The following is a 24,412-nucleotide window of genomic DNA, read 5'->3' on the forward strand; positions in this document are numbered from 1 at the left end:
AATAAAAAGGCCAGCCACCCCGAATGCGATAATAATATTTTTCGCCCGCAGAACAGAGAGCGAGAGATCGAAAACCGGCGCTGCCAGGCCAGCCGGGTCGGGTGATTCCGCGCCGCGGCCGCGTCGTGCTGTCTCTCTCGCACGCGCCGCGCGTCCCGCTGCGGTGCGAGAGAGACAGAAAGTCCGTTCGGAATGAGCGCGACGCCCCGCGACGCCCCGCCGCGTGATGCGCGCCTCGCGCGTGATATTACTTTCCTCGGCCTAGCAGTGCCAGCCAGCGGGCCGCTCCCGAACGGCGCGCCGCCGCGCTGTCTCTCTCGCACCCCTGCGGGACGCCCCGGGAGTGCGAGGGAGACGGAGCCACGCGGCTCGCTCGGGGGCGGCCCGCAGCCGCGGCGTGATTTACTGCTAAAGATACATAACTTTGCACGCCGCGCCTTCCACGCCTTCTTTTCGAGTTCTCGAACGCCGTCGACGTCTCGAAGGTGGCGGCGCCGTGGCGGCCCACAGTGGGCCAGAAGACCGGTGGAGGCGGCCAAAACTCTAGACGCGTTTTGAGCTTCAGAGTCGCTAAACAGGACTCGAATCGAACGTGTGACCCTACCAATGGATTCCCTGTTCGGAGAGCAATCCATTGGTGGGGTCACACGTTCGGTTCGAGCCCCGTTTAAGCGACTCTGGAGCTCAAAACGCGTCTAGAGTTTTGGCCGCCTCCACCGGTCTTCTGGCCCACTGTGCGGCCGCACCCGCCGAGGAAGAAGCCGGTCTTCGACACCGCGGCGGGAAGGGGAACGGGAACGGGGGGGGGGGGGGGGGACCGCCGCGGAGGGGGAGTGGAAGGGGGTGGACCGCCTGCAGACTGACTCCGAGAGTCGTTCGCGTCGCTCTGTCTCTCTCGTACCTGTACGGAGCGCCCCGTGAGTGCGAGAGAGACAGAGCGACGAAAACGACTCTCGGAATGGCGCTGGAGGGGAGGGGCGCGGTCCGACAACTTGATTGCACCCCTTGCTTGCGGCGCGTTGCGGCGACCAGCCGACCCCAGACTGGCTATACGGGATCGGCAAAGGAGGACCGCAACGAGGCTAGAGATAATCTGATAATAGCCAAAGTGAACCCGCACCCCGCGCACCGCCCGCCCCGGCCCGCCCCACCCTGCCCCTCTAACTTTTAAACTGGCGGTATACGGACACGCCCACACTGGGGCTATCAGGTACGGTGCAGCCGGGAGTGGGATGGGAAGGACACTGCAGCCGACCGCAGAAGCAGCGTGCTGCCTGCCGAGCGATTGCGCCCCGCTCTGTCTCTCTCGCACTCATGGGGCGTGCCGTAGGGGCCGGAGAGGGACAGCGAGAGTGCTGGCGCCGGCGGAGTCGCTGTGGGCCGCCTCACAGTGGGCCAGCAGTCCGGTGGCGGCGGCCGAAATTCTAGACGCGTTTTGAGCTCCAGAGTCGCTACACAGGACTCGAACCGAGCGTGTGACCCCACCAATGGATTCCTCGTCCGGAGAGCAATCCATTGGTGGGGTCACACGTTCGGTTAGAGGCCCATTTTGCGACTCTGGAGCTCAAAACGCGTCTAGAGTTTTGGCCGCCTCCACCGGTCTTCTGGCCCACTGTGTGCTGGCGGCGGCGGAGTCGCCCGACTGCCTTTTCAGCATGTAACGGCGGCCCCGATTTGTCGCGCCGTCCTGCATGAGGGTCTCGTTGGCGGCGAGGAGCGAGCCGGGCGGGCCGGCGGGGCGTCCGGCCGGCCGGGCTGCAGATAAGCCGACCGGGCGATTAAAATGTTAAAGAGGGAAACAAGCGTGCAGTGGCGGTGCGGGGCAGGCAGTGCGTGGCCAATGCCACCGAAACGCGGAGCGCGCACGCGTGTCGCGCACGAGTGCGAGCAGACGACCTGACGATCAGCCGCGCTGATAAAGCCCCGTCGTGTGCGCACGCACTGCCACACTGTAGCACGCCACGCCGTGCCACGCACTGCCACACACGGCCTGCAACAACCGTGCCACGCCATGCTATTTCCGCACTGCCACGCGCTGCAACTCCACGGCCTGCTACACAACGCCGTGCCACGCCATGCTATTCCACTGCGTGCCCTGCCGTGCCTTGCAAGCCGTGCCGTGCCTGCCTGCCACGCCATGTCCACTGCGTGCCGTGCTCCGCCAAGCCATTCCCCGCCACCGCGTGCCGTGCCACGCCGCGCCGTTTGTCGAGAGCCGGCCGGGCGGGCCGCATTAATCCTCGGCAGAAAGCAAAAAGGACAAGATAGCCGCGTTTGATCACTTAATTCCGCGCGGCCCCAGGCGGGCCAGTGGCGGGGTGGCGCGGCAGTGGCGCGGCGTGGTGTGTGTACACTGACGCGGCGAGCGGTGACGCCCGCGGCGCGCAGCGGGAGGACCGCGAACCTGACCCGTGCGGTCTGCTCCTGGCGGGGATGGACGAGTGCTGCTTGTTGGTGGCGGTGCGACGCCGGCGAGGTACGGTACCTACCTACCACTACCTGCTTTTGTGCACTCCCCGAAGCAGTATGAAACTTCAAAATTCTAAATCTTCTAGACACAGGTGTAAATGGGATCAGAATTTTCTGATCATTCCCCCATTTTTCTGATAAAATTTGGGATTTTCTGATCATTGGTGCACTATCAGAAAAATTGGCATCAGAATTACAAGAATTTCTGATAACTGCGAAATGATCAGAGAAAAAGTCTGATCGCTAGGAAGTGATCAGGGAAAATTTCTGATCCGAGAAGTGATCAGACAGTGATCAGAATGGAGTCATCAGAAAACATAGAAATTCTGATAACATGCAAAACTATCAGAAAATCGTGATGACTCAAAAATCTAGATTCCTGTAAAACAGAAAGTTTTCGTAATTTTGGTTTCAAATTTGGTGAGCGGTATGTTCGCGACATTTGACTAGAGCATTTTCAAGGTCATGAGATTTGGACCATATCTTCTGGCATTTTGAGAGCTGGTGGCGAGCGCCCTACATCTTTTAATTTGTCTATGTACACAACCCTGAAGTATGGTCACGTTCCCCTTGAAACAACGTTAAAATATCGTCGAAAGAACGAAACAATGTTGCAATAACATTGAAATAACGCGAAGCAACTCTTCAAACTCAACAGTGTACTCAGTACACTCTGTTGAGTGTCTCATAGTACACCTAACTCTTGCAAACACAACAGTTGTACTCAGTACATCTTTAGAGCGTACTCATGAGTACCTATCTTTAGCTGTACTCTGAGACACTCTATAGCGTGTACTCACGAGTACACTCCACTGAGTGTACTCAGCTGCATGTATTGTGCCGACTTAAGCACACTCTCGTTAAGTACTCAGTAAGCACACTTCGTTAGGTGTACTCATTAAGCACTTTGTTAGAGTGATCGCTGGGCACACTCTCACAGAGTGTGCTTGAGACACTCCATTAGAGTGTACTGAGACACTTTCATTTGAGAGTAGCGTGTACTCAGATGAGTACACACTTTCAGCTGCATAAATTGCCAGGCGTGCTTAGGTGTGTACTCATCTGAGTACACGCTATTTAGTGTGTACTCATCCGAGCACACGCTAGTTAGAGTGTACTCATGAGCACACTCTAACTAGAGTGTACTGAGTACACTGTTGAGTTTGCAGAGAACTACTTAAATTTGAAATGACGGTGTACAAAATTTTTCGAAGTTGTTTGCAAACAACTTTGCAGTATGCCCCAGGGAGGGTGGTAGAATTTCTTCGTTTTATGAAGGAACGCTCCGTATTACGAAGGATTTTGCTTCATAATACGGAGCATTTCTTCGTAGATTTTACGATGCCGTCAGCCGTTCTTCGTAGCGATTCTTCGTAGAGTTTTTACTGTGTGTTGTATTTTTTTTTTCGAAGAACCTTAGCTAAATGCAGGTTATTTCCCCCTTTCTAACAGAGTGACGCCCTGGAAAGCCAGTAAAGTGGTCCACTAATGCAGTGAGGATTCAAAGTGTGCCAGTGCCGGCCCGCAAGACACGGGCACTCCGCAGGCCGCCCGGGTCACGGCGTGTAGCGAGAAGGGACTGTATAAATTTAATCTGTCGGGCCGCTTGGCCTGTGAAATAAGTCTGGCAGCGCGCCAAGACAGCCAATCAAGGTGGTCCTGGAGGACTGTTGGCCGTTTGGTACAGTCGTGACGTAAGCAGTAGACTGATTCCGAGAGTCGTTTTCGTCGCCCTGTCTTTCTCCAAGGTCTCTCTCGCACTCATGGGGCTCGTCATAAGAGCGTGACGCAGACAGTGGCAAACCTCTCGTCTGAATTTCTCAGTTGCGTTCCTGGATGGGCGTCCATGAACGGAGCTGGCAGACCCCTGTGAAAGAGAGGGTAGGCCACACGCTGCACAGCCCTGTGCGACAGAGACGCGTGCTGCCTACCCGCCGTACCATTACCATTACGGGCTAGACCACAAATGATCGTATGCCATTTCGGGCCCGACTCATGCTCGCCTGCACTGCAAAACGAGACAAGGTCGTCTTGCGTGACCGAGCCACCGCCTCATTCCGGAGGATCGCTTTCCCATCTTTCTCGCACGTCTGCGCACAGTGGGCCAGAAGACCGGTGGAGGCGGCCAAAACTCTAGGCGCGTTTTGAGCTCCAGAGTCGCTAAATAGGGCCTGAACCGAACGTGTGTCCCCACCAATGGCTCCCCGTTCGGAGAGCAATCCATTGGTGGGGTCACACGTTCGGTTCGAGTCCTGTTTAGCGACTCCGGAGCTCAAAACGCGTCTAGAGCTTTGGCCGCCGCCAGCGGTCTTCTGGCCCACTGTGCCGCGCGCTGCGGAGTGCGACTGGTGCGTGTCGCGGTGCACCTTCTCCGTGGCGAGCGCAGAACATAGCGCCCTGCGGCACGCGGCCTGCAGCGTTACAGTGTACGCGGTCATTGGCGGCGCGGCTTTGCTTTTTTCTTTTTTTTTTTCGGGGATTGATTTAAATGACGGCGTGGCCAAAGTGGTTCCGCGGCCCGCTATTGTGTAGGGCCCTATCGCCGCCGACTTGTCGGCCTGGAACGTGATTGCGCCCCGGCACGGCCCGCCACGCCCCGCCACGCTCGACTGCTCTGCGCTTCTTGGCCGGCCCGCCCCACCCCGCCTCACCCCGCCCCGCCCGTACCCGCGGTGCCGTTTGATGTCGGGCTGCCCTGTTTCTGGGCGAGGCGCGCGGTGGCCACGCCAAGCAGCAGACTGATTCCCGAGAGTCGTTTTCGTCGCTCTGCCTCTGTCGTCCGCATGGGGCGTCCCGTATGGCTGCGAGAGAGACGGAGCGACGGAAACGACTTTCGGAGTCAGTCTGCAGTGCCTCCTCGTGCGGCACTCCGATCGAGCCCCGGTCGGCACTCGCCACTGGAAGTCTGGAAGCGCGCTTATTGTGCCTAATGAGTAGTTTGGCGGTGGCCGAGGCGAGGTCGCGGCCGGCGCACAGTGGGCCAGAAAGCCGGTGGAGGCGACCAAAACTCTAGACGCGTTTTGAGCTCCAGGGTCGCTTAACAGGACTCGAACCGAGCGTGTGACCCCGCCAACGGATTGCCCTCCGAACGAGGTATCCATTGGTGGGGTCACACGTTCGGTTCGAGGCTTGTTTAGCGACTCTGAAGCTCAAAACGCGTCTAGAGTTTTGGCCGCATCCACCGGTCTTCTGGCCCACTGTGCGGCGGGCCATTCCGAACCAGTTGCGTGTTCGTCGCTCTATCTCTCTCGCACTCCTGCTGGATGGAAGGTGTGACAGAAGCACAGTTCGGAATCAGCCCTGCAGGTGGTTGCGGACAGAGCTGCGTTGACTTTGCTGCGTTGGTGGCGGATCTAAAGCCGGCCTGAGGGAAGGGCCAAGGAGCATTTTTTGCCTACTTACAGAGGCAAAGTGTGGCGATTTTGTTAACCTTTCTGGCGGCTATTCAGGAGCCAAGGGCAAAGCGGGTCAGTTATCCTTTTGCCCCGCACTGGATCCGTGCCTGCGCGCCTTGTCGTGGTGCGAGGGAGACAGAGCGACCGCAGTTTGAAACCAGTGTGCAGGTCGGCGGCGCCGTCTGTCCTTGCCGGTGCCCTTGGTGGAGTGCTTGACGGACTCCGGGGGCTTCTGCCCGCCTCTGCCCGTCCCCTGGGCGCCGCTGCGCCGCTGTGCCGCGGCAACAGAAACTCGGTTTGGAAACGTCGCCACGCTTCGCCCGCCCCCACGCTGCAGCAGACTGATTCCGAGTTTTCGTCGCTCTGTCTCTCTCGCACTCCCGGGGTGTTCCGTATAGGTGCGAGAGAGACAGAGCGACGAAATCACCGTTCGGAGTGGGCCTGCTGTGCTGCGCCCCGCACAGTGGGCCAAAAGGCCGGTGGAGGCGGCCAAAACTCTAGACCCGTTTTGAGCTGCAAAGTCGCTAAACAGGGCTCGAACCGAACGTGTGACCCCACCAATGGATTCCTCATTCGGAGAGCAGTCCATTGGTGGGGTCACACGTTCGGTTCGAGTCTTGTTTACCGACTCTGGAGCTCAAAACGCGTCTAAAGTTTTAGCCGCCGCCACCGGTCTTCTGGCCCACTGCGCCCCGTCCCCGGCGACTCCATTATTTTGATTGAGGCCGGTTTCAATCATCGCCGGCGTGGACCGCGCAGCGCGGCGCAGCGTGCCGGGCCGTCTGCAGGCTGATTCCGCGCGGCAGTGTTTTGTCGCTGTCTCTCTCGCACCCACCGGACATCCCGCAGCGCCGCGAGAGTGCGAGAGAGACAGAGCGACGAAAGCGCCGCGCGCGGATTCGGTCTGCTGGCTGCAGCCGGACTGCAGACTGATTCCGAGAGTCGTATTCGTCGCTCTGTCTCTCTCGCACCTGTACGGGGCGACCCATGAGTGCGGGAGAGACAGAGCGACGAAAAGGACTCTCGGACTCAGTCTGCTGGCCCGCCACTCGCGTAAAGGGGCCCCGCTTCGCCAGCTGTCCCCCGGGGCCGCTCGGAGGACCCCCCGCGCGGCGGCTCGCCCCGGCCGGCTTGGCTCCGTGGCACTGCCGTGCACTGCCACGCCACCCGCCTGGCGGCGCTACTTTTGAAGCCCGGCGGACGCCGGTCTAACTTGTTTTGACGCCACCAACTCGGCTAGCTCGCGCCTTGCAGAGGAAAAAAAAAAACAAAAAAAAAACATGCCGCAAAAATTGTCCCCGTTGCAGAGGGAAAAGAGGAAGGGGTCACTGGGACGCTCGCTTATTAAGGGTTGGGACCTGCTGCTCTCGGGGCGAAAAAAAAAGAAGAACACTGCACCGGAAGAAACGGGTGCCATGTGCAATGTTCGCGCGAATGAATTCATGACGTCCTATTTCTTTAAAAGTTTAAATTGTTGAAGAAAAGTGTCTTGTTTCGCCTCTTAAATCATGCACTACAAAACCAACTGCCTGTTTAAGACTCCCTTACAAATGCACTTACTATTGGATACTTGATCAAAAGTACACTCTTACAAATGCATGCCTGGCCCGGGTCATCTAGCGTATACATTGTCTAGGATGCACTTGCAGGTATGCATTTGCAAGTGTGCACTCAATAGACCGTTAGGTTTTGTAGTTGACTGCACTCTCATTCCAGAAATCAGCTTGTTCACATTCAAACGTACGTGACACAATGCTCAAACGAACGTGACATTTTGTCACGTTCGTTTCAACGTGATGTCACGTTCGTGAAATGAGAGTGTGATAAGGCCTTCCAAACATAAATGAAAAAAAATTAAAACATCAGAAGCAATTCTTTTTTTTAACTGTAGATTGGGACAACGTGCATCGTGTCAACCCCTAAACTGGTCTTCCGGACGACCGCCGCACCAGCACGGCGTGCTGCCGACGCCCCACAACAAGACACTCAGCCCAAATATGGAGAGGCGGCCCGCGAATGGTCCATGAAACCGGGCCGTTTTGATCTCGGCCATCAAACGCGCTGCACCACCAACGTGCAGCAATAGCGCCGAGATCGCCTAAGCGGCTTTAATGCGGCTTTGGTCAATGAGGGGCGAGCGGGCCGCCCTCGCTCGGTTGGTTATTTTCGGAATTCGCCATGGCGGGGCGAATTAGAACGGATTAATTGGGGCGTAGGCCCGCGTTGACAGCTTGGCGTCGCCAGTGGCGTGGCCCGAGGCGTCGTCCTCGCTGGAGGCGTGGCGGCTGGAGGCGCGCTGGCAGACTGATTCCGAGAGTCGCCTTCGTCGCGCTGTCTCTCGCGCACTCAAGCGGGACGTCCCGTGAGAGCGAGAGAGACGCGCCGACGAAGGCGACTCTCGGAATCAGTCTGCTGGGACACTTCAAGGCCTTCTTGGCCTCGAAACTCGACTGGAAGCCTACGCAGTGCGCGCGGTGGAATGAGCAAACTGAGGGACGGGACAACTTTACCGGGGCATTTGGTTGGTCCACGGGCCAACGTTTATTTCGGTGCGCTCCGCCCATTTCTTTTCGCAGTATCTGAACAGACATATCCTTGGCTGTGTTGTGCCAGACACTCTCTGGCTGAAGGATTTAAAGTGATACAGTTTTCAGGTTCTGCACTGTAGCAATTTCACTAAAAAATAGTTTCGCAATTCGAAGAAAACGAAGGCATGGTATATGCTACGAAGCATTTCTTCGTATTACGAAACATGTCGTTTTAACACGAAGCGGTTCTACAATGCCTTGATTTTCTTCGTAGTTACGAAGCAAAAGCTTTGTGAAATTTTTTGAGTGTTCTCTCCCAAAAACTATTTTAGGCTTTACGGACGAAAAAGCTTCTTTACGAGCCAATTTGTACAAAGGATTACGGTGGTGGTGGCACCTGTGTACATTGACGAGATTTATGTCGATCTGACTAACATATGTCCTCCCCTGCTGTTCCAGGGCCACCCGCTGCACCAGAACGCGTCGGCGCGCATCCTGCGCTCCAACCAGTCGCTGGTGCTGCAGCGCGTGACGCGGGCCTCGGCCGGCACCTACACGTGCGTGGGCAGCAACGCGGAGGGAGAGTCCTCCAGCAACAAGCTGGACTTCCGGGTCAAATGTAAGTCTGCCTTCAACAAGCTAGATTCAATTTAATAGGCAAATTCGACTCAAGGGTTAAGTCCCACTGAGAAAAAAGAGTCATGGTCATGATTAAAATTTTGGGTTTCCTCGCCCAAATTTGGGTGAGGAGAGTTTCCTCACCCAAATTCGGGTCATAATACTATGGAGCCAATTAGGCAGCTGATAAGTACACCTTTCCTCACCCAAATTTGGACGAGAAAACAATCCTCGCCCAAATGTGGGTGATAAAGTATACTTCGCCCAAAATTGGGTATTGATCATGACTCTTTCATTCTCAGTGCTGCCAGCAACAGAACACAGAGAATGATAGAGTGATGATCATGACTCAAATTTTGGGCAAGGTGTTCTTTATTGCCAAAATTTGTGCGAGGAAACCTTACCTTACCAGAAATTGGCTGGGAAAGTGTACCTTGCCCAAAGTTGGGTAATGATCAAGACTTCCTTCAATCTCAGTGCGATGGGAAGCCAGGTGAATGTGAAGTGATGCTCGTTTGGCCGTGGCCAATGCACGTTGAAACGAATTTGACGTCACATTCCTGGGTTCCCGCAGTAACGTGAAAAGCTCAACTTCCGAGTCAGTTTAAGAAAGCAAATTCGGCCTGTGGGTCGAACGTAAGTCTGAGTATTACATGCTCAACTCAGGAGTCAAATGGATGCTTGCGAGACAAGTTCGACTTAAGAACCCAACGTAAGTCTGCTAGTAAAGAGTAATCAGCACGGTTCTCGGTTCAGAAGTCCACAGGAACAAGCTTGACTTTCAATTCAAATGGAAGTCAGCCAGAAACAAGCTCGACTCCCCGAGTCAATGTCAGTGGCCGTGCCGAGCAGACGGTACTCCTGCACAGCCCCAAGAGTACCGCCCTATTTTTCCCTAGGTTTTTTCCCTTTTTTTGTTTCATTCATTGTTTCCGCCGTAGACGTCGCCGAGCCTCCCAAGACGGAATCCCCGTTCTCTTTGGGGTGTTTTGAATACCTCGAAAGAAAGTCGTCGGCAAACTCATTTCTGGCAATGCGAAGTTGGCGGATGGTGATAGGCCTTCGGCTTGGCTTGGCTCGCCCTGGCTTGGCCGAGCCGCGTGCTCGCGACAGCTTAGCGTCTCTGACGGGCAGCTGTCTCCGGATGGCGCCTTTGTCTCAAACCGGAAACGGTTTGCGACGCAGCTTCCTATGGCTGCCGGCTCGGTCTGAGCCGCCAGGCGCGCGCTCAGCCTCGCGGTCGGTCGTGTTGCGGCGAGGAGGAGAAGGAGGAGGGGGGGGACGGGAGAGAGGAGGAGGAGGGAAGGGGGAAGGGAGAGAGGAGGAGGAGGGAAGGGGGAAGGGAGAGAGGAGGAGGAGGGAAGGGGGAAGGGAGAGGAGGAGGAGGAGGGAAGGGGGGAGGGGAGAGAGGAGGAGGAGGGAAGGGGGAAGGGAGAGAGGAGGAGGAGGGAAGGGGGAAGGGAGAGAGGAGGAGGAGGGAAGGGGGAAGGGAGAGAGGAGGAGGAGGGAAGGGGGAAGGGAGAGAATAGAATAGAATAGAATAGAATAATTTTTATTTAGGTGCTCACCAAAGGGCTGACAAGCCCCACTAACGGCAACGCACCTGCTCCATAAAAGTTTCTTACAATTTGTCAAGTACAAAAATAATAACTAATTTAGGTACACAGTAGTCATAATAGCTATAGACTAGGACATATGAAAGCTGACATGGTTTGGCACTTACAAAGAGACAGAATTCATCACATATTTACTTAGAGCTAATTCTGTTAATGCTTTCTTAAGTTGACTACAAGAGTTCAAATGTAGGTAAGTTGAGATGTTACATTCATTCCACAGGCGACACGAGGAAATAAAAAATGAATTAGCATACTTTTCAGTGCGGTGACGTGGTATTTGAACAGAGAGATGGGTATAGCGATTAGTGCGAGAGTGGACAGAAGACATGAGCACATAATTTTCATAGAGATAGCAAGGCATTTTGAATTTATGGATTTTCCAAGTTAGCAGAGCAATAGCTATTCTTCGCCGGTCCTCAAATTTAAGCACTTTAAGACTAATATATGAAGGGGTGATGTGATCAAATTTTCTTACACCTGTGACAAATCGAATACATGCATTTTGAGCCCTTTGCACTTTTGTTGAGGTATCAACGAGCATGTCAGTAAACAGAATATTACAGTAATCAAACACAGGGAAAACAAGTGATTTGACAACTCTGAGCCTTATCGCTGCTGGTAGGTATGCAAAGTTCCTTCGAATTTGTGCTAGTGTGGCAAACACCCGGTTTACAATATTTATTCCTTGGTAATTCCAGCAGAGAGTGTTGTCCATGGTCACACCCAGATTAACAACTTTTGACTGATATGGTATAGACACTCCATTTATAGAAATTTGCGGGATATTCAAATCTTTGAGCTTGTTTATGTAAGCATTAGAGCCCACTAATATGGGGCTTGTTTTGCCAATGTTAAGAGAGAGATTGTGCTTTGCACTAAAATCAACGATTTTTGACAAATCAGAGTTTGCATTACAACAGGCAGCTACATAGTCTTTAAGATAAAAGCTGATGTAAATCTGGAGATCATCTGCATATAAATGGTATTTACTATAGCAAAGCACATCTGGGATGTCATAAATGTACAGTGAGAAAAGCAACGGCCCTAGCACACTGCCCTGCGGTACACCAGTTTCTGGGCTTAGCCAGTCAGAAATAAAATCGTCACCAGACATAATTCTTTGCAGTCTATCTGTCAGGTACTCTTCAATCCATTTAATTACAGCAGCAGAAAAGCCAAGTGCTTTGAGCTTCACGAGTAACAGTTTGTGATGGACTTTATCGAAAGCTTTACTAAAGTCCAACAGAATCAACAAATTTACCATCCCTTGATCAATAGATTTCCTCAAATCATCAGTAACTTTTATCAGAGCTGTAGTTGTATTATGCCTTTTCTTAAAACCAGATTGGAGTGGATTACTGATGCCATTACTTTCAACATATTCTGTTATTTGCTGGTGAACAATTTTCTCAAGTGCTTTGGGAATCACACATAGAACACTAACAGGGCGAAAATCTTTACACTCCACAGGGTTTTTACACTTTGCTAATGGTCTTATGTTTGCCATTTTCCACACCTTTGCAAAAACACTAGATTGTAAGCTATAATTAAATAAATGTTCAATCACAGGTAGTAACATTTCAAGCACAATCTTAATAAATACTATGGATATACCATCTACACCAACAGCTTTGGAGGAAATACTAAGAAAGGCCTTCCTAATGTCACTAGGAAAAGCATACTTAAAATGAAATTTTTCACCAGTGTGATCATTTTTACCAAGGTACTCTTCAACAGCCTGTGCCACTACTTCTGAGTTTTCCACAGTTGAGACCTTGACATAATGACTATTTAATTCATCAGGGTTTACTGGAAAGCTAGTTTGGGTCAAGTTGGTATTTTTTGTTTTAATACCTAATGACTTAATTCCATTCCAAACCTTTTTAGCTGATGGACTGTTTAGTATCGTATGGTAGTATCTAATTTTGGCATTGCGAATGGCCTGCTTGGTTGCATTCCTCAGTTTTTTAAACAAGGCATAGTTTTTGTCAGTTTTATTTTTAGCATGTCTTTTCCTTGCCTTATTTCTCTTTGCTATCAGTTTACGAATGTCTTTAGTCATCCATGGGGTGGGATTATGCTTCACATTCACTGTTCTTACAGGTGCATGCTTGTTCATTAATTCAGTAACTATTTCATTAAAGTTTTGAACTTTATCATCAATATTGCTGCAGTGAAACACCCTTTCCCAGGAAGTTCTATCAATATCGTCTCTCAGAGAATCCAGGTTGATAGATTTGTAGTCTCTAAAACTGACAGTGTGCCTTGTCCTAGGAGGGGTTCTTACATCAAACACAGCATAAAGCAGGTCATGATATGAAAACCCAGGTGCCCTAGTTTGACCATGGGCGACAAGTAACTCATCCATATTACTTGAAATAACATCTAGGTTAGTCTCGCAGAAATGATTGCGGAAAGTATTTTCATAGGGTATAGCACTGAGGTTACACATAAATAGGTTATCACGTATCATTGCCTCTTCAGAACTACCATTACCAAAACCAGCATTCAGATCCCCGCACAGAATGACATATTTATAGTTAGGTAGAAAATCGTACACATCATTAATGAATAAATCCATATGGCCCACTTCTGGGGGTCTGTACATACAAATGCACAGTATCTTAGAGGATTGGCACTCAATCTCAACAAAAATATATTCAGGTACAAAGCCATCACTTGTTGTAGAGTGCACTTGTTTAGAGGGTAGGTGGTTAGCAACATATAATGCTACGCCCCCACCTCTCCTGCCACTTCTGTTAGCATTGTAAACTTTATAATTAGGCATCTCTATCTGACTAGCAGCATTAAAGAATGTCTCACTAACACCCACTACATCAACACCACTATTGTGGAAAATATCGACAAATTCAGAGAACTTAAGGTCATTATTTATTGATTCTGCATTCATGTGCACCACTTTAAGTAAATTGCTATGCTTACCAATGTCTTTAACGATACCCCCTATCTACAACCGCTTCCTCGATGCACGGCTGGGGACAACCGCTTAGCTGCACCTTGCTTCCGGATAACCGCGCACCATCAGCCACCCTGCCGACAACCGCTTATCTGGCAGGCGGCTCCCGACAACCGCTCAACACCCGGCCGGCCGGGCGCTGGTTAGGTTATGTGGCCGCCAGTTATCCGTTCATAGTGGCCGTCACAGTGCCCGTACAAACCAATCCATTGACTCTGAATGTAGTGTAGCAATGTCTTTAGTAGTATGGATAGTTAGTTTTGCTCAAAGAATTAAATGCAGCATTTGCGAAGCGTCGATTCATCTCCCGTATTTAAGGGGCGTGAGCGGTTGTCGGGAGCCGCCTGCCAGATAAGCGGTTGTCGGCAGGGTGGCTGATGGTGCGCGGTTATCCGGAAGCAAGGTGCAGCTGAGCGGTTGTCCCCAGCCGTGCATCGAGGAAGGGGTTGTAGATAGGGGGTATCGTTAACATAATCCAGAGGAGGTGGGGAGGAGGGAAGATGGAAGGAAGAGAGGGGGAGGGGGGAGGCTTCGTCTGCTCGGAAGGAGGTGAAGACAGCCAAGAAGGGCCATAGAACGCAGGCAAGGCAGAGGTCTGAGGCACTCGAGCCTGCTGTCAATTGTCACACATAGATCGACCGGCTTTTGTTCCGGCAGGTACTTGTGCCTCGGAGGGGGGGAGGGGGGGGTGCACGTAAGAGGAGGGAAGGGGGCGGGGACGTTGATGAGGCCCTGGGAAAACAATGAGCAAAGCGAACGGGCGATAAAAAGAGAGGGATGGCGGCGGCCAAATCAGCGGCGACAGGTGCGAGATTGTCGCTGCGTCACAACAACTGCAGCGTTTATCGATACGGGAGCGCGGGAAAAAAAGCTACTTCAAAACAAACAACAGTCGCGTTAGCGATGGAAAGAAAGGCCACTATGCCGAAAGAAAAAAATCAATTCTATTTTTAGACGGTTGTTGGAAACTTGGCGGCGCCCGCTCCTTTTCTCCCTCCACCGGGATCCCTCCTTCATTTCCGTTCGGGAGGCCAGAAAAATGACCGCGGCCGGCCAGCAGTGCTGTAGACTGATTCCGAGAGTCGTTTTCGTCGCTCTGTCTCTCTCGCACTCGCGGGGCACCCCGTATGGGTGCGAGAAGGACGGAGCGACGAAAGCGACTCTCGGAATCGGTCTGCTGTGGCGCGGCCAGGCCCTGGCCCAGGCCCCGCGGGGTGGCGCTAATTTGATTTTTCTGTGATTGGAACGGACCGCGATAACAGCCAAAATATGCGCGGCCATTCTTATCGGGTTATCGCGCGCGCCTTGGCAGAGATTGATCCTCGACGCACCGCGGGCGGGATGGCGTCCCATTGGCGTTGCAGCGCGTCGGCCAGTTCCAGCCACAATAAAGTCCCAACTGGAAAGTTGATTGCATTATCTTGTAATCGTTAGGCGGAACAACGTTGCACTTGGGAATGCAGGAATGTGACTTGGCCCCCGCAGGCCCCAGTTAATGGTGTAGCGATTCGCATTCAATGGTCTACTGAGTGTAACAAGATTAATCAACCGCAGGTGACACGATTTACGTTCAAATGAAAGATATTCAAAACGGACGCGTGGCACTTGTTCAAACGACTGCGACAAGTTTTTCTTAAGGAAAGTTCAAACGAATGTGTCAAGGGATTCAAAACGAACGTGACACTATTTACGTTCAAACGAAAGAGACAAGACATTCAAAATAAACGTGACACGTTTTACTTTGAAACGAATGTGACGTCACGTTCATGGGTTTCCAGTGCTGTGGAACATGCATCTGTTCCCGAATTTCATTAGCTATGACTTCGCTCTGGGAATGCTTTGCCGTTGACAAGATATAGCAAAGAAATTATTTTGTGAAGTTAGCACTCCCTCAACGCGACGGCACTGTAATGAGCGACCGTAATTTACGTGAGATAAACCATGGTGTGAGATTTCCGCGCGTTTGAAGTAATTTATGGGAGTATGACCCATGACCCTCATTGTGAAATGTTGGCCGGTTTGCGAGCCAGCCCCTCCCCCACGCTCCTGTGTCGGTGTGGGGTGAACCTGACTTTTTCTTCATTCAAGATCGCCCGCTGCACCGCTTTGCGAAACGCAGAGTTTCATGGGTGACTCGTGATGTAAACGCCGTTTCGAGGAAGGGTTTGCAAGTCTGTCCATTTTCCTCCACCCATTCCTGGAACTGCTGCTACTGCCAGAGGGTTCTGAAAGTTGACCTCTGCCCTTGAAAATGGCACGCTGCGTGCTGTGGCTGGAGCCCCCCCCCCCCCCCCCCCCCTTCCTATCGGTTGTCCGAACTCCAGTCCGGTAGCCCACGGCAGTGGCAACCTAACTGCTATACCCACTATAGAATACCCATTTTTCATTAATAACAAAAAAAAATATGTTGCATTACTTTTTCAGCCTTCCAAAATGTAGGGTCGGTTGGTATTTTTCGTAGGACACGGGGGTTAATATGAGACAGCTTTTGCCTGGACAAGATTTGGCATAATTATAGCGTACCATACCATGAAATGATTTTACTGTGAAAATAGCAGGTGTTATGGCGTGAGCCCTAAAATGTCAAATCTTGACCAGGAAAACAGCGCAGCTGTGCACTATTTCTCCTTTGTCTCAAAATTACCCCAACTGACCTAATTTTCCACGAAAGCACTGCAAAACGCTCTTCAATCGAAAACCAAATAAAAGGAAGGATTGCAAAGACCCTACGAATCCGAGGTGGACAAAGCGACGAAAGCACTGTTCGGTTCCAGTCTGCTGTCGACTGATTCCGAGAGTCGTTTTCGTCGCTCTGCCCTTGGCAAAGCTACGGGAAAAACCCGAAACACTTTTTGGAACCCCGTGGCCCCTCAATACCCGGGCCACGTCGGGCCGAAAAAAAATTCTCCGTAGGACCGGGGCACGGGGACTCCGAGGCTTCGGGGTTTTCGGGCCACGGGGAAGCGTGCAAACGGAACGTGCGGCCCTCCCCGGGTCCCCTGAAGAGCCTACGGAGAATATTGATAAGGGCTACGGTCCGGCAAAAAAATTAACCAGGATTTTCGTACCTTTGCCACCTGGTCGGCCCTCTCCACCTTTACGGGACGCTCCACGACTGCGAGAGAGACGGAGCGACGAAAGCACTCGTTCGGCACCAGCCGGCACAGTGGCTGGCGAATGGACCGCGCGCCGCCCGCACGCTCGGCGCCCGGAAAGAAAATGGGTACTGAGCTGGCGGGCCACGGCGGCGGTCGGGGCTGGACGGAGCTCCGAGGGGCTGGGCTCAGCGGCCTGCTGGGCCACGGCGTGCCACAGCGTGCCACGCCCCGCCACAGCGTGCCACGCCCTACCACGCCGTGCTACGCCCTGCCACGCCCCACCATGCCCTGCCACGGCGTACCACGCCTTGACACGGTGTGCCACGCCCTGCCACGCCCCACCACGCCCTGCCACGGCGTACCATCCTTGCCAGGGGCCCCCGGGTACCACGCCCTGCCACGGCGTCCCACCCCCTGCCACGGCGTACCACGCCCTGCCACGGCGTACCACGCCCTGCCACGGCGTACCACGCCCTGCCACGGCGTACCACTCCTTGCCACGGCGTACCACGCCCTGCCACGGCGTACCACTCCTTGCCACGGCGTACCACGCCCTGCCACGCCACGCCGTGCCGTGCTTGACCAGCGCGGCCCGCCATTCTATATTCCGTGTGAGGCCGCTGCCGCCGTATCTGGCGGCGCCGCGCCGCGCAGTTAGGCGGGTACGCGACGCGCGGCCGACGACGGGCTGCTCGAAGTAGCGGCGTCAGTCTGCCGGCGTAACGGGTTGGGACAAACTACCCCGCCCGCCAGCGCTCCGCCCCCTGGCCTTCCCTGCGATGCGCCCCCCTCCCCTAATCCGGACCGCCCCTAGGCAAGACGACCGAGAGAGTAGTGCGGCGAGCGCGCGTCGGAGGTAAACTTTGATGGTGGCCCTCGCGCACGCTCCCCCTCCGGACGGGCTCCGAGGAGTGTCGCGCTGTCTCTCTCGCACTCGTGGGACGCCCCCTAGGGGTGCGAGAGAGACAGCGCGACGGAGCGCCGCCCGGAGCCAGCCCGCCGGCCACGCGGGCCGCTCTATCGCTGCAGCAGGGTCTTTTTCCCGGGCCGCGGCGCGGCGGCGGTCTGCGCTTTGTCATGTATGGAATAATATGTGTCGACAAAGATTGGCAAGCTGTCGCCGTCACGGCTACACTGCCAAGGCTGATTCCGATCAATGCCTCCGCTGTCTCTCTCGCACCTTTACTCGACGCCCCATGAGTGCGAGGGAGACAGAGCGACTGTCGGAATCAGTCTGCTGACCGACATCACCCTGCTGGTGTTCGGCTACAACGGCCCGTGGAGTGTTTTGTCCGCCAGGACGCCATTAGAATTTCAGATGTTTCTCGAGTGTTGATAAAGGGTCGTCCGCGGGATCGATTCTCGCCACTGGCCGGCGGTTTTCCTCGTGGCGTCAAAGTTTGGGGAACACGCTGCCCTGCTTTCTGGCCGTGTCAGCCCCGAGGATAGTGTTTGTTAATTAGTCAGGGAGAGGGACCGCTCTGCACTTTTGCTGGCGGTTCAGTTCGTGTGGGAACGGTAAAGGGGGAATCACTGTGAACTTCGGTCAAATTTCGGTTTGAGTTTTCGTATTCGAATTTCGGAATTGAAATTTTAGTCAAATTTTGATAAATGCTATTTTCTTTAAATTATGCGAATTTTTTTCGTAAGAATTACAGAGTGTAGCTATGCACATCTTAATACATATATAAGGGGCAGTATTTTCGTGTTGCGCCCAAATTGTATCTAATGTATGTACAAATCTGTGCGTGTAACTTACACCTTTACGTCCACACATCAAAAGGGGGGCCCCGGAGGGTTTCAGGGGGGGGAATTCCCCGGCGAAAAGTTCCTCCCAAAACCAGGGTTAAGGGGAAATTTTTTTTCCAAAAATTAAAAATTTCCGGTTTCTGCGCCGGGCCAAATTTCACCAAAAGCCTTGGGGGGTGGGGGTGTGTGCACGATTCCTCGAAGGGTAAACCTCCCTCCTGGATATCGTCCGGGATGCTTCAGGATACTCGAACGCTGCAAAATGCAAAGGCAGTGTAGCCCGGATTGTCGCGCTTAAGCCTAATGCCTGGACGGCAGGCCTTGGCCGCCTTGGCGTGGCGGGTCTTGGCCGCGTCGCCTCGGCCCGCCTTGGCAGCGCCGCCTGGAGCGGACTGCTGCTTCTTGACGCTTCTGGGTCATGAAAGTAAAACCCAGTCCAGCGTGGCGCGGCGTCTCCTCGAGTGGCCATATTTCCTACTTACCAGGACGGCTGAAGCTACTAAGGGTGCCGGGAGGGGAGGGGGCAGGGACGGAGGGGAGGGGAAGGGGGTTCCTCGGGGAGCAACAGGCTGAGTATAATCGAAGGGAACGCGTCCGTCAGTACTCGATCTTGCAGTGCACCAGCTGGGCCGGCTGGCCGGGCTGCGCGCGGGACCAATCTTTCCCATGTCATCTGCTTTATGCCCGACGTTCGTCCATCCAGCAGGGAGATCCGGCCATCCGTCTCGGGGACGGCCATGGGGCATGGCCATGGGGCACGGCAACTGCACAGAATCATCTTCCTTTGCCGGCCGCCTGGCTCATTGTTGCGAATTTGTTCCGGGGCCTCCATGCACTTAGAACGCATGTCACTAGGCGAAGTCTCATGCTGCAAGATGCAGGCGGGTTGTCTCATTCTAAAGAAGGTTCCGCCCAAGTTGACCTCCTGCGCCTCCTGACTGTCTGAAATCTCATGCGGCACTGCTAACCCAAGTGCTTGGTCTTCGTCCACGCTTCGAAGAGTAGACAACCTGTTGAAAAAGAAAAAAAAACGTTTTTAAGCGCTTCACGCACGTGGACCACACGCTGAAAACCTTACGAAGTATTTTAAACATACATAGCACGAACTTCTTTGTGAGGCCTGAAATAGTTTGTTACGTTTTCTCAGTGGATATTTTGGCGATTGGAAAACCAGGAACCCGCCGTTTCTGCCGTCGTGTTGTGGCTGTTGATCTCAAGCTGACCCCGAATCTGTTCAAAGGTACACTCTCATTCCAGGAACTTGACATCACGTTGAAACGAACGTGACAAACTGTCACGTTCGTTTGAGCATTGTGTCACATTCGTTTGGGTGTGAATTGGCCGAAAATCAGCTCGTTCACATTCAAACGAACGTGACACAATGCTCAAACGAACGTGACACTTTGTCACGTTCGTTTCAACGTGATGTCACGTTCCTGGAATGAGAGTGTAGCCCTTTAACCATTCGAGCCTAAGGTGACCCCGTTCAGCGAGCATAGTCGCTGCCGCGACCCGCCGGAAATACGCCAACGTGCGCCCGTTTTTTCTATTCCGGGGCCATTATTTGGCACTCTGCGCTGTTGGACGCGTCCCGCGGGCCGGACACCCGATGACGCGTCTACGGGCGCGCCGCTGTGCTTTTGATGTATAGCCGAAGCCGTGTATCCGCGCCGCGGTGACGTATTGCCGCCTGCATTCCGCCAGAAGCGAGGCGCGGAAAATATATCGCCGTGGTCGAACTTTTGGCCCCCCGCACTTATAAATCGACTATATTAATTGGGAACGCGCCGCCGCCGCCGCAGTCGTAAATCGATACCTCGAATATTTTGACGCGAACGATTTCGGACAGATTTATTCGCCATTTGAAATGGATTGCCGCCTAACACGGGGCGGGCCGACCAGGCCGCTGTGGCGAGTGCGGCTAGTGATTTGTTGCAGTCCACTGTCTGTCTGTCTGTCTGCCTGTCTGTCTGTCTGCCTGTCCGTCCATCTGTCTGTCTCGCCCATTCGTCTCGGTCGCCATCAGCGCCGCGTTATAAACGGCACTCACTTGGATTTCATTTTCGCGCGGATCGCTCCGTCGACAAAGAAAAAAAAAAAAAGCACAAAAAAACAAAAAAAACACACAATGTTTATTTTTGTTAGGCACGCGCGCCGAGCAAACAATGTGTGCGCGGCGATGCAGTAATGCATGCACGTGTCACGTTTCGTTCCGCAGATTGACACAGCGCGATGCAAACCTTTAAAAATTAGTGATGATGACACTCTGCCCGGCCGTTGCGTGGGCGTTGTGGAAATGCAGCGATAAACTGCAGCGCGCGACGCGTGTAGTGGTTCGGTCGTAATGGCGCGAGAAAAAAAAGAGGAAAATCGAGGGGCCTGGGCCATAATGGGACTGAGAGTGCTCACTCGCTCTGGTGAAATTCGGCCTGATGCACGCTGCCGGGGACTCGGGGTGGAGCGGTGGCTGACACGAGGCAGTTACTGACACTTGAAAATTTCCGCAGATTCTGCCTTGTCTTTAGTCAATGCGAAAGGGGAACAGCTTCCCACACTCATTGTACAAAATTTGACATTCCACATTCAGGTGGCAAAAACGCCTGTAAGCAGGCAACATGTGTGGCAAAACGCCTGAAAGTAGGCGACATGTGTGGCAAAAACACCAAGCAGCAAGGAAAGCCACATGGATATCTTGTTGACCAGCGGCTCCCATTGTCTGTTGCAGTCGTGCCCACGTGTCGCTGGGAGCGCAGCGTGGTGGGCGCCATCCGCGGCGTGCCCGTGGACGTGCACTGCGCCGTGGAGTCGGACCCGCCGGCGCGCCAGTTCCGCTGGAAGTTCAACAACAGCGGCGAGACGATGGACGTGGCGGCGGACCGCTACGTGGCCTCCTCCAACGGCAGCGTGTCGGTGCTTCGCTACACGGCGCTGTCGGACCACGACTACGGCACGCTGTCCTGCCTGGCCGAGAACAGCGTCGGTGCGCAGCAGGAGCCGTGCGTCTTCACCGTCATCAGCGCCGGTGAGTGCAGTACACCGCCAAACAGGCCGTGCGACTCCGGAGCTCAAAACGCGTCAAGAGTTTTGACCGCCTCCACCGGACTTCTGCACAGTAAATGTCTTACGGTGAAAGGCTGCACCAACATATTATGGTGGAGATTTTCTCCATAATACCAACGAAATTAGTCAAAATATCTATATGGTACAGTGAATTCTCAATGGTATGTTACGAAGTCAGCTGCACCACCATAATATGGAACATATTCACCATAATATGGAGAATCGTCACTGTACAACATTTAGAGTGTGACCCAAACTGTGGCGCAAGAAGTAACACTTCACATCGTACGCCGCGTTGCCGCCACTGCGGCCGCACAGTGGGCCAGAAGGCCGGTGGAGGCGGCTGAAACTCTAGACGCGTTTTGAGCTCCAGAGCCGCTAAACAGGACTCGAATCGAACGTAGTGACCCCACCAATGGATTCCACGTTCGGAGAGCAATCCATAGGTAGGGTCACACGTTCAGTTTGACTCCCGTTTAGCGACTCTGCTGCTCAAAACGCGTCTAGAGTTTCAGCCGCCTCCACCGGCCTTCTGGCCCACTGTGTGAGGCGCAAGGAGAAACAAACGTCCGAATATTTACAAGGGCAATCTCGAATCTGAAGCCAAAATTCTTGAAATTCGCAAAATAAAATCGAAGCTCATAGAAATTTCTTATGGGATGAGACTGCCAGTTCCCCCGCGCACGCGGCGTGCCTTTACTCCCCTCTTGTTGTTGCGTGGGGCTGAGCTTGCCGCTGGTGGGACTGGCTGGCCGGACCGACCCAGCTAGCTAGCTAGACGCTCCGTTCGATAGTATTTCCAACAATAACCCTTTTGTCTCCGCGCCGTGCCGTGCCGTGCCGTGCCCTGCCGTGCCTTGCCGTGCCGCGCCGTGCCGTGCCGCGCCGTGCCGCGTTGTATGCGGAAGGAAAGCGCCATAATTTACGCGCGAAATCGCCCTCTTTTTCGCGCTGCCGCCATCATCGCAGTGCCGCTCGCCCCGCCGGCCGCCTGATGAGCCGTGCATTCACTGAATGCTAAATCGTATCTGGCCCGGGCCGCCCCGCCCCGCCCCGCCCCGGCACGGACCAAGCTCCTCAATTCATTCCGGGGCCTGGCCTCTGGTTCTGCTGCGCGGTCCCGTGCTCCTGTCCTTCAATGGCCACTTACTTAGCGGAAGCTTTTGAAGTGGCGAACCGCTCCGGACCGAACGGCCGGCCGCAAGGAGCTAGGGAAAGGAAAGGGGGAGTGTTCCGAGGAACCATAGCGGCGACAACGTCCGTCGTGGACCACGGTCAGCAAATACCCGCTCGCCCGCCGTACCCGGCTGCCCCCTGCGTGCCCCAATTCCGACCCCCCCCCCCCTTCCCCTCCCCCTCGGACCGCTGTGCGCCCGGCGTGTGGTCGGTCGGGCCGCCCCTCTCGCGGCCGAGAACAAATTGGTGAAATGTCCAATTGGGTGGGGAAGGGGGCGCAGGGGGAGGGGGAGTGCAGCGGCGCGTTCGCGCGGCCCACCTGTGTTTCGGCGGGCGATTATGCACCAAGATGGGCTGCTACAGTGTAACACGCAGTGTACACACCGCACATCGGGCCGGAGGACCGGCGGAGGCGGCCTAAATGCCAGACATGTTTTGAGCTCCAGAGCGTCGCTTAGCGGGGGTCGAACCGAACGTATGACCCCACCAATGGATTCCTTGTTTAGAGAGAAATCCATTGGTGGGATCACACGCTCGATTCGAGTCCCATTCAGCGAATCTAGAGCTCTAAAACCTGTCCAGAATTTTGGCGGCCTCCACCGGTCTTCTGGCCCACAGCGCACTGACCGCACGCGCGTGTGTTGCGCCTTGCAGGTCGACACCGATGTCATCGAGGCCGCGGAGCGCGTGCATGCAATGCCCATGTGGGTAACATGCATTGCGAACTCCATTAGCACTTATCTCTGTTCAGCGTGCACCTTCATCAGACGCTTCAGGAATACGCCCTCGGGTGCGTTGAGAGTGTGGTCTGGCATGCATCCTTGAACTGATGCACCTGGATGCATTCTTGCGTACTTGCATGATGCATCTTGAAAGCAGGTTCTCTCTCTCTCTCTCTCTCTCTCTCCCCCTCTCTCTCTCCCTCTCTCTCCCCCCTCTCCCCTCTCTCTCTCTCCCCCTCTCTCCCCCTCTCTCTCCCTCTCTCTCTCCCCCTCTGTCTCTCTCCCTCTCTGTCTCTCTCCCTCTCTCTCTTCCTCTTCTTCTTCTCCCTCTTCCTCTTCTCCCTCTCCCGCTCCCTCTGCCTCTCTCTCCATCCCTCCCTCCCTCTTTTGCCTGGACGGTGACACGGTAACCTCTGGGTAATGGCCAAGGTGGTGCGCTGGGCTGGCGCTGGGTCCGCCGCTTACATCATAGGGGCGCTCCCACCCGCAGCGCCGCAGCGTCCGGCCGGCGGCGGCCAGCGAGAAAACGGCTTCCGAGTCTCGTGCCCGGGTCGATCTTGACATACGGGTCGAGAGCGCAGCGCGCGGCGCAGAGGTCGTCACGGCAGACTGACTCCGAGAGTCGTTTTCCGTCGCTCTGTCCCTCTCGCACCTGAAGGGGACGCCCCATGAGCGCGAGAGAGACAGAGCGACGAAAGCGACTCTCGGAATCAGCCTGCAGGTGCGTTCCACTACCAGCACCGCCCGCACCGGCGGGGAGCCTTACGAGTTCATGGAGGTGGGATGCGGGGGGTTCAAGGGAAAGAGATACCTGTCCCAGAGAGCGGCTCTAAAGAGAGCACTCGTAAAACGCTGTTCTAATTGAATCAAAAAAGCATACCTGCATCCGGGGGACCGCACAAGATGAAGCTCTCGTTCGACTTTTTGCCTACTTACTACCTTACAGGCGGCGGACGGTACGACAAAGTGCCTTTACTATCAGGCGTTTTATCAAGAGTGGAAAA

General features: G+C 54.2%; 1 protein-coding gene across 1 annotated transcript in view; it reads left to right on the forward strand.

Moving 5' to 3' along the window:
- Positions 1-24,412, forward strand: part of LOC117644037 (neural cell adhesion molecule 2-like) — a 290,539-nt gene that overhangs the window by 194,541 nt on the left and 71,586 nt on the right. The window contains exons 9-10 of the mRNA XM_034383224.1: positions 8,852-9,011; positions 21,176-21,472. Of these exons, the coding sequence (XP_034239115.1) occupies positions 8,852-9,011; positions 21,176-21,472 (457 nt within the window). The remainder of the gene's footprint in view (positions 1-8,851; positions 9,012-21,175; positions 21,473-24,412) is intronic.

Source organism: Thrips palmi, unplaced genomic scaffold (genome assembly GCF_012932325.1).
Source record: "Thrips palmi isolate BJ-2018 unplaced genomic scaffold, TpBJ-2018v1 HiC_scaffold_17, whole genome shotgun sequence".
Classification (NCBI taxonomy): Eukaryota; Metazoa; Arthropoda; class Insecta; order Thysanoptera; family Thripidae; genus Thrips; species Thrips palmi.